General features: G+C 37.1%; 1 protein-coding gene across 2 annotated transcripts in view; it reads left to right on the top strand.

The window, feature by feature from the left end:
* The window catches only part of ARID5B (AT-rich interaction domain 5B), a 180654-nt gene that overhangs the window by 30140 nt on the left and 140120 nt on the right, over positions 1–10394 (top strand). For both annotated transcript variants that reach the window (XM_077778729.1, XM_077778728.1), the window contains exon 3: positions 1201–1426. In XM_077778729.1, coding sequence (XP_077634855.1) covers positions 1201–1426 — 226 coding nt within the window. The remainder of the gene's footprint in view (positions 1–1200; positions 1427–10394) is intronic.

Genomic DNA, 10394 nt, shown 5'->3' with positions numbered 1-10394 from the left:
GATGTGTGCAGTGCTGTGTGTGTGTGTGTGTGTGTGTGTGTGTGTGTGTGTGTGTGTAGAGGTGGCAGAGAAGGAGGAAAGAGTCATGTTTAACAGCAAAATTAGCCAAAATCACTTATGAATTCCTTTTGTTTAATAGCTTAGAGACATCTTCCTGTTGTTGTTTGTCAAAAATATTTTTAAGATTTTGTAAGCCTGGGGGTTTTCACAGCTAAGCTTTTCTTTAGAAATGTGAAGTAAAAGAAATGAAAGAAGTCGGTTCAAGTTGAAATGTCAAATGCTTCAAATAATTTAACTTAAAACCCAGTGAGATGATCTTCTTAAGCCTTTTCCAAAGAATCTTTGGGTAGGAGAGCCCCTCCTTTACTCCATGGATGGATATCTATTAAATATCTTGCTCGATTAATTCTGAGTCAGAAAAGTTGGTTCTTTCCTGGAAGCAATTAGAAATGCTTAAAATTCAAATTTATGATCCATAGGAGAAACTTAAGTTTCAGCTACTTTTCTTTAGATTCAAAGGCTTTCTCCTCACTGACCCTCTCTCCTCTTACCCCATATGTATTAAAAGAAAAAAAATCAGTTCATTTCTCAACTTACAAAGTTTTTAAGAAACATGAGAATGTGTAAGTTTCTTTCAGTGGGAAGCACATAACATTTATGAAGTATTTCTTTTGGGATTACATCACAGTTTTATTTAATTTTTAGGACAAAAGTTAAATTCAATATTTGTGTATAAGCCAAGGGAAAATGTACCATAAACATAGGAATTTGGGGGTGAGTCAGAGTTCCAAGAATCCCAGATTTACTTAGATCATTTATATAGAGGCAGGCTAACCATTAGTCACCTAGTTCTTGCTTTTTACATTTGCAATTAACTGCACCTAAAAATTAGCTTTCACCCAAGTGGTCCGATAGGCAGCATGGGCTTTGGCAACTGGCATTAAAAATGGCTATTAGAATTACTGCTCTAATCATATAACAAATATACCTTATAAATTATTTTTCAACTAGACAGCTAGCAGTGAAAACCCACTGAAGTGAAGTGAGCTATTAGAGATGTTGTGTCACCAAAAAACATATTGTTTGCTCGCTTAAGGCTAAACCACTCAAATGATATTTCAGATGGGCTTTGTTGAGAATTTATCATTTGCCTCTCAACCACCAATAATATTTTTGTTCTTCCCTGACCACCTCTTGTAGGATGAAGTCATTGCTGTTTCCGAAAAGGTAATCGTGAAGCTTGAAGACCTGGTCAAGTGGGTACATTCCGATTTTTCCAAGTGGAGGTGTGGCCTCCAGGCTGGGTCGGTGAAAACCGAGGCATTGGGAAGGAATGGACAGAAGGAAGCCCTGCTGAAGTACAGGCAGTCAACCCTCAACAGTGGGCTCAACTTCAAAGACGTTCTCAAGGAAAAGGCCGACCTTGGTAAATAGAATTTGTACTTCCAAATCTAACATGTGGGCGGATACAGTAACCTACTTTTTTTGTTCATAGACTTTTCTGGAAACCTGCCGTATATATAATTTTACATATACATAAGATTCCTTTAACCTCAAAGGGTCCTAGGAACACGTATGGACAGGTAGCCTGGGTGTGTAAGGGATGGATGTTACCTGCCGGATCGCAGGGCCTTCTCTGTGTGGAACCCTGTGCCAGAACCTGGGGAATAGCACACGTGACCTCAGGAAGCTTCCAGTTGGTGTGGAGGCATGAGACTTAATTAGGGCACCTGAAATTGAACTAATGAAGAGTTTAAATATTTGTTCTAAGTAGAAAATATGACATCTGTTAATACTGTGCCAGCATTTCATGTTTTTATGTTGGGTGGAAAGTGAAGTGAGGAAGAGAGGTGAGTTACTTCGTGTGGAGCAGGAGAGCAGTGTCAGTGTGGAGAAGCCACTGGTTAGCAACTCATGGCATAGATTTCCCTGGGCTTTTAGCACTTGGTGATCACCATGAATGTATTTTTTTTTCTTTCCTTCTTTCCCTTATTCCACTGTAAGTTTAAAGGAGACCTTAAGAGTTGTAGTAGTTTTTCTAATCAGTGTTTGGATCCTGACTCTCCTGCTTGTGAACTGTTTTCTGGGTAATTTGTTTAACCTCTTAGCCTCAGTTTCCCCATCTGAAAAATGTGGGAACTTTACAGGGTCACTGAAAAGTAAGATATGAAGGGTTTTGCACAGTGATGGTTGGTGTATAGGAGGGGCTCCATAATTAATTCTATTGCTTTTTCTTGACATTTTCTTCTCCAGTGCCTTTTTGTTTCCTTTTCTTTTTCTCCCCTTCCTTCTGGTTGTATGTTCCTGTGGCATTCAGTGACTTACTCTCCTAACATTGCTCAAGACCAAAGTTGTTGACCTCTGATTTAGACTAGTTATTTCCTCTTTAGGCAAAGAGGAACTTCACTTTTAACATATTAAGGCATCTTTTTCTTTCATTCTGGCACAATGCTGATTTTCATAGCCCTATTTTATGCTTTAATGTGACAACTTCCTGTTTTTTTAACCTAGGATTTAACTATTACGACAAACCTAGACAATTTATTTAATTGGCATAAAAAGACTACATAACACCAGTAACTGTCTTTCATGAGATTTTGATTTGTGATGAGCCATACTGTGCTTTGGGAATCATATTAATATTTTCTTGCAGTTTGAGTCAATGACTAACAGTTTCCTGTCATCTTTTGATGGATGTCAGGCGGTAGTATTTTGGACATGGCAGCCTGTCATGTGCACATTTAGAGAAAATTATTTAATCTGGTGGTTTTATTATAAAGCCAATAAATCGATTTCTTACTTAAATTTCCTGTATATCCTAGCACACTTCCCAATTTTATGAACACAAATGACCAGTCTTCTGACCTGTGATAATGCTGAATAATATATCTATTGTATTATTTTCCTAATGTATGATCTAAGTTTTATGGCTATTGTCTTATGTTTTCCTTAACATTAAAACATTTCTTTTGTTTGTTTGATTTTTTTTTTTAGTTATGGAATATACTGTTACTAATAAAAACCTAAACAGGAAACCCACAGGGGACAAAAGGATGTGTAGATGGTTAAGCTTGATGTCGCACATATAAACAAGAGTATTTATAGCGGAGTTGTTTTCTGTTTAAAATTGATAGTTTATTAATGAATATGAAAAGAAACTCAATCTCTTAATCTTAGCAAAAGATTTAGAGGGTTTGATCTTACTGAATTCTAAAAAATGTCCATGATCTATTTGTTAATAACTGATTGCAGAAGAAATTGATTTATCGTGAATATTCAAACTACTCTGTGGTTTTCAACTTACTTGTTCATTAGACTCACCAGGGGAATTTGGAAAATAATACTGAGTGCCACGTCCAGCTTCCCCAAATTCTTCATTCACTGAGGTTGAGACAAGGCCAAGGAATGTGTACTGATAAAAGACTTTCTAGGTGATTCTAATTTTTTTTTTTTNTGGGAAACAGCACTACAATTAGCGCTGAGGAAGGGAAAATAATCAACAGGAGATTTGATTGGGAGGCTCTCCTCTGGTGAACAAGAAACACCATGTACTTTTCCTTTTTTGTTTTTTAATGTAAAATACCCCTTTAAGGATAGAATTTGGGGCCTTGAAATTCTACTCAGTTGGTATGAACTGTGGGGAATTTGAGACAAATAGCTTTTGTAATTGGAATGCACACTGTGTTGTAATAATGTGGAAAGAGAAACAAAAACTTTCCTTAATGTAATGAGTTTCCATTATCTGCCTGATCTAAGGTTTACAAGTCTACATTGTTAGGATTTATATTGGGGAGATAGGGGGTGTCATTTGCTGTACGCATTCCTGTCCCAGCAACTTTCTCTTCAACCTCTTCCTTTCTCTGTCTGCAACATCAAAATATTTGTTGTCTGTACTTTTCTTTCTGCACAGTGGTTTTCTTATCTCTCTTTCTCTTGGCCACACTGAAACCACTTCCAATACCACATTGTTAATGGAAGTTCACACACTTATTAGGTTTTTCCTCCACTTCCAACTCCTCATTGTTCTTACCAAAGAAAGAAGATGAACTCTGAGATTACTTAAGACCCCCCCCTTTTTTTTCTGGTGGAAGTAAGCAAAGAATGGAAAGATCTCACCTTTCTGTGGCTAAAATAAAACTCCCGTACGTTATTTTTTTAACTGAAGTATTTCATCACATTAAAACATCAATAACAACAAACTAATTAGGTTGACTCTTAAAGAAGGGATTCTAACTTCTAAAAGCTAATTAAGGAACTCTTCTTGCTCAACGTTTAGGTAGAATAAGCTCCCTTTAATCCCAGTTTGTGTCACTTCCTGTCCCTCTCTGAATAGTAAAAAAAACAAGAACGTTCTCACAAATGTGTGCCTGCCAACAAATTAATACTCTGCAAAGAGAAACTCTGCCCCAAATGGCAGCTTCCAATAACTGCTCTGATTCAAATCACAGCTCTTATTTTTTTATCCCCTTCCCCTTCAAGGACAATATTTGCGGATATCATGTTTGCTTTTTATAAAATCTCTGCAGTTTTCGTTTAAGATTCTAAATGACTGGTGATAACATGACACATCTAGGTAGTGGGAAAGCCAACAATCTTCAAAAACACTCCTGAGATGTGTTGGAGCGCCTTCATCCCCTTCCCTCCTCTTTGTCCTTTTCAAAGAAAGAAAGTTCAGTATGAAACCGATTCAAATTATGACTTTACTCAGTGAGATGTTTTACCTTCTGTCAAACAGTTTCATACTGAAGTTTATAGAAAAAGAAAAAAAAAGAAGAAAGAACTGTGTTAAAATAGAGGGGTTAAGGAATGTATTATTCATAAGCATAACGAACACAGGAACCTGTTTTTCCAGAAGAATCGGGTTGATTAAATCATTCACTACACAAGCTTCTAGTTATTTATTTTTGTCTTTAGAATTACAGTACTTAGCTTTTGTAATAAAGTGGACTTGATATCCATATTTGGTATGGCAGTTGGAAGTAGTCAAATGAAGAATTATTTCATTTTATGAAATTTTTAGCAACTAAGGAATATAAACACTATCGGTTAAACATAGCAGACTTGCATTTTTTATTCCTTGGGCTATAGTTTGAAAAAAATCAAATTATTTTATATAACACTGCTTCTTACAGAGTTCCTTTAAGTGAAGTATGAAAGCTGCAGAGTAAGCTTTATTGGCCTATAAATATGTCATTATAGTTGGACTACATTTATATGCTTTGGATTGTTGTTTAAGCCAAGAAAATATGTCTCTACAGGTTGACTTTTTATTGAAACCCTTTGAGGCATACAACAGAATGTATTTTAGGCCAAGGTTATTAAAACAGCATTTTTATTTTTTTGCAGCAGACTCATTGTCAATTATGCTGCCACAAACTGTCTGTGGATGGGCAGTTATGAATGGTTTCATCTCCAAATGTGTCTCTAGAAAAAGAAAGAAAAGATAGAAGTGTCTGAGCTGAAATTGAGAAAAGAGACCAAAGGATGTGGGTGTGGGTACAGCTGAATTTAATGATGGGGGTTCCCTCAATTCAATTTCTGCTTCTAAAGGCCCATCAGACTGAGAAAGTGTGGCTTCCCCTGTCCCTTCTGGTGCTCGGATTTTACTGTACTTTGGGGAATAGACAGCATGAGGGTTGAAAGAGCAGTGGATGGGAGGGCAGGAGAATCTTGGCTCTACCTGCCTTGCAGATCTGTCACTCCCTGGAATAATCAGCAGGTGTTTGTACCTTCAGGTTGCTTGGATGTAAAATCAGTGTAATAGTGTGTACCTTGCTTTATCTCCCTGGATTTTTTAGAAGATCTACTGGGGAATAATTAGCTAGTGTCAATGGCAGCATTTGTGATACTGAAGTCCTAGTGTTTTCACCATGTTACTGAGAGAAGGAGTTTCTATATGATAGGGAGCTGTGTGGTATGATATTAGTTTATTTGTCCCTTTTGAACTTCCTGAGTCAAATGGTCTAGTTTAGGGCAAGGTTTATTCTGATTACTACCTGCCTCAATAGAAGATGGTTATTAAAATCCTTCTGTTTGTTTGTTTGTTTTTACAAATAGTTTATTGTCAAGTTGGTTTCCATACAATACCCAGTGCTCATCCCCACAAGTGCCCTCCTTCATGCCCATCCCCCCCCCTCCCCCCCACACCCATCAGTCCTCAGTTTGTTCTCAGCATTCAAGAGTCTCTCATGGTTTGCCTCTCTCCCTCTCCCCCACTATTTCCCCCCTTCTTCTCCCCCGCGGTCCTCCATTAAGTTCCTCCTAATCCTCCTATACGTGCAAACATATGGTATTTGTCCTTCTCTGCCTGACTTATTTCACTCAGCATAACACCCTCAAGTTCCATCCATGTTGCTACACATGGCCAGATTTCCTTCTTTCTCATTGCCATGTAGTATTCCATTGTATAGATAAACCACATCTTCTTGATCCATTCGTCCGTTGATGGACACTTAGGCTCTTTCCATGTTTTGGTTATTGTTGGTTTTTGCTTTAATATATCTATTACATATTGTGTGTATATATACATAAAATATATGCATATATTATATATTAAATATGTAACATATATTAAATATATTAGAAATATGTATATATAAATTATGCATATAGAATATGCATATATAATATATCAAATATATATTCTATATGTGTATATATTGTGTATATATAATGTGTATATATTATATAAAACATATGTATCATATTTTAAAATATATTATAAATATATTATGTGTATATATTATATATACATGTATATATGCATATACATATATACAAATTATGTATATATTAAATATAAAATATATGTATGTTTTGTAAGTGTCTTTACATATAGATATTTTTTTATGTTGTATAACTTTTTTCCTCTTGAAAATTTTGTCAAAATAAGCTGGGCTATAAGTGCCCAGTAGTGTAAATGACTTCTCAAGTATGTTTAGTCAGAAATTAACTATAATCTTTGCTTGGAAATCTTGGAGACCTTGTGTTTCAGATGGTTATTTCAGATCTCTTTTGAGTTTGATATGTCAAGCTGCTTCCTGGGGTGTGGATGGGGTCAGGGTTCTTGCTCTGCTTTGAAGAAAACAGTTTAAATGTCTCCATTATGAAGCAGGCTAAGGTGCTGATGGTTTATCATAATGAGGAATTTTCACCTAACACATCTAATGAACTTACTAGGGTTGAAGACATGCTGATTATTATGACAGTCCTTTCCTTCCTGCCTCCTTCCTTCCTTCCTAGATGTAAACTTTGTATGTATACCAAGCAGTCTCATGTTGTATTTGCTGTTTATATTTTGACTTCCATTTCTGGGTTAGCTGTGCTATTTTCCTTAAGGTAGAAACTTGTGAAGTTATATTGCTTGATATATTGCTGAATTATTCTAGTCATGAATATCATGAGGAATCCCTACAGATGGGCCCTTCACTGAAACAGATCTGGCCTTTACAGTATCCTTGAGTTCAAAATAGAAATCAATTACATATGGATTCTATCAAAAATTTGTAAAGGTACTCTCTAAAGGATTTTCTTGCAGGTCCCTCTGACAGTATTGTTGTATGAACCACACATTCTTTAAAGAAGCTCATCATGGTACAGTTAACACTGGACAAGCATGCTGTCCAAGGGCCAACATGACTGTTTCCTCACAAGGTTGCTTCATGTCACTGTAAAGTGAAAGCCCAAAGGACCTTTGGCAGGAGTGAGTTCACACTTCCAAGAGTCTGTATCCAAGATGTTCTAAAGATTTGAACAGGACATTTTCCTTCTCCTTAATGACAGATCCCTCACCATCCTGGTTACTCATCTTAGGATCCACTTTGAGTGTTCCTTTATACCTGCTTACCCATTTATATTTTATGAGCTCATCTGGGCTGAGAAACCTAGACCCAAACAAGACGTGGCTTCCAGTGGAAGAGAGACTGCGATACACATCCTTTGGGCTTGGCAGGCTACAGGTAGAACATAACACTGACTAAAGTATAAGACTCTCTGTCTAATACCAGCTGTATGGTCTGGACTTCTACTTCTCAGAGCAAGAAGGAGGGAAAATATGTTATTCAGCCACTACTCCTGAATTTTAGTCACCTGGGGTTTTTTTTTGTTTTTTTTTTTAAACAATAGTGTTAAAGTAGACTATTATCTAATGAACATCATTGTCAACTAAGATGGCAGGAGTCTCTATGGCTCAATGCCAGTGCTGTACTTTTGTAGCTTCTGTCGTTCCTATAGTTGTGTACTATAGCATTTGCACCAGTTGAGTTTTGCCTCAATAAGTGTCCACAGTTGAATACCAGCTTGGTGTCTAACTTGTTTAACCTGCTCTGATCAAATAAGATAAAGACTGACAGGTATTCCCTAGATTATCATATGTGTTAGTTTAAAGCATTGTCATCCTCCTGGACTCCAGCTGTTCTTGCTTTCTCGTTTGTTTTTGTTTTCTGTTTTTCTGGTATTTTGTCTTTAATCAGATACTCTGTGGTCATATCTATGGTAAAAAGACCATGATGGAGAAAGCAATCAACCCATAAGTTCATTTTATTATTTCATTAGTTTCATTATTTATTACTTCATTAATGAGAAATATTAATTTCACAATGAACTATCTGTGATGGTCACCATATGATGGATAGATAACCAAAGATGAAAGAAGTTTAGCTGAAGTCTGAATCCTTTGCTCTCTCTCTCTGTCTATATATATATATATATATATCAAACAGGAGGTGGCTTCCAGTGGATACACACACACGCACACGTGTATCTCACCTTTAGTTTCTGGTTACATACCTGGGGACTACTAGAGAAAGTCTTTTAGGGAGCCTTGGCTTTTTGCAAACCCATTAATTTCTGGTATCATAGATGGATTGATGAACTTGGAGCAATAAATCTTTTTGCATTTGGGGATAGGAGTGCAACATTGACTCCGTGCCTCTAATATGCTTTAAAATGAGGTTCGATTCAACAGTTCCCCTTCCAACGGGAGATACATAATGCTTCCCTCCTCTTGTAACTCTAAAATGTTTCTGTTTGCTTTCCACCTCTCATCTCTCGAGCCGCTGCATGGTTACTGACTGCAGGCCGTTATTATAGCTGCTATCACGATGGCATCACCTCGGAGCACAAAGCACATACATCCTACATGTGATTTGATGTGACTTTTCCAGGGGGTTTTGTGAGCAGATATTTGATTGGGGCATTTAGGTTTAATTCTCTTTAGTGTTGACGCTGATTCTTCCAAACAGCTCGTTTATCTTTTAGAGTACTTCAAATGTGAGGTTTTATTGCAAAACATTAATTTTCCTAAATGTCAAAGATGCACTCCCCTTCTCTCCTCCAGCATTATGTGTTTAAGTCTATAGTTTGTACAGGTCACTGCAGAGAAAAGCTAAGGTTTGGACTTTTACCCCATTTTAATAAATATATTTATTTAGGACAGACTGGAATAATGGTGGGTTTCCAAAGCCTTTACGATGTGCTTCATGCACTGTAGGGGCTGAGCAAACAGTGCTGCCATTTCTGGGTTTCCTGATTGCCTCACCTTGTGTGTTTCCACCTAGTGTGCTGGGCTGAAGTGGCCTTCTTTCTTCCCTGAAATCCCAGAGTCGTGCCTTGCCGCAAAATTTCTTCCTTTGTACCTCTCCACTTGCTTTCTAAATTTTCAGTAATTTCTAACATGTTTATGCTTCTGACCCTTTTAAAATATTGGCTTTCAGCCTGTAGCCCTCCTTTCTTCAAAACCCTCATGCCTACTGGATCAAGTACAATGTGGTCGGCAAGCATCCAGTGAACTGTTTACCCCAGTCTCCATTTCTTTTCTTATTAAATAACTTTCATTGCTGTTGTTTTTATTATTCTCCATGCTATCCATGTTCATATTGAAAATGCAGGCATTGCAAACAAAAAGGAGACAAACGTAAGCTGCTTCTCTTCCTCGCACCCAGAAATAACTGCTGTTAGCACTTTGATATATCTGTATGCCAGTGTATATCATATATGCAGAGACAATTCATATGCATATACCTTTTCTCCATAAAAACAAAATCTAACGTTTTGCCTTCTTGATTTAAAGTTGTGCAGATGTATTGCAACAGTGTCTCCGTGTCCTAAAAGGTTCTACACTGTTTCATCCTGCCTGCGTTATGTTTTATCGTAGAGGTGTTTCTATGGTTGGACATTTTGGTTACTTCTGTTTTCCCAAAACTGTATGAAATTCTTGTTGCTCTGCACATACCCATGACTGTCTCCTTATATATTTGTAGAGGCAGAATTGCCAGCTCAAAGTGCACATGGAACGTTAAGACAGCCTATCTCACTCCCTTATCTCCTATCCTTTATGTAAACCTCCTGCCTTAGTCTAACTCGTCTAACTGCTTGGTCTTCTTTCTCTTTAACAG

Source organism: Crocuta crocuta, unplaced genomic scaffold, assembly GCF_008692635.1.
Source record: "Crocuta crocuta isolate KB4526 unplaced genomic scaffold, BGI_CrCroc_1.0 scaffold167, whole genome shotgun sequence".
Lineage (NCBI taxonomy): Eukaryota > Metazoa > Chordata > Mammalia > Carnivora > Hyaenidae > Crocuta > Crocuta crocuta.
The sequence above is the reverse complement of the archived record's forward strand: the minus strand, read 5'-3'. Positions and strand labels throughout refer to the sequence as shown.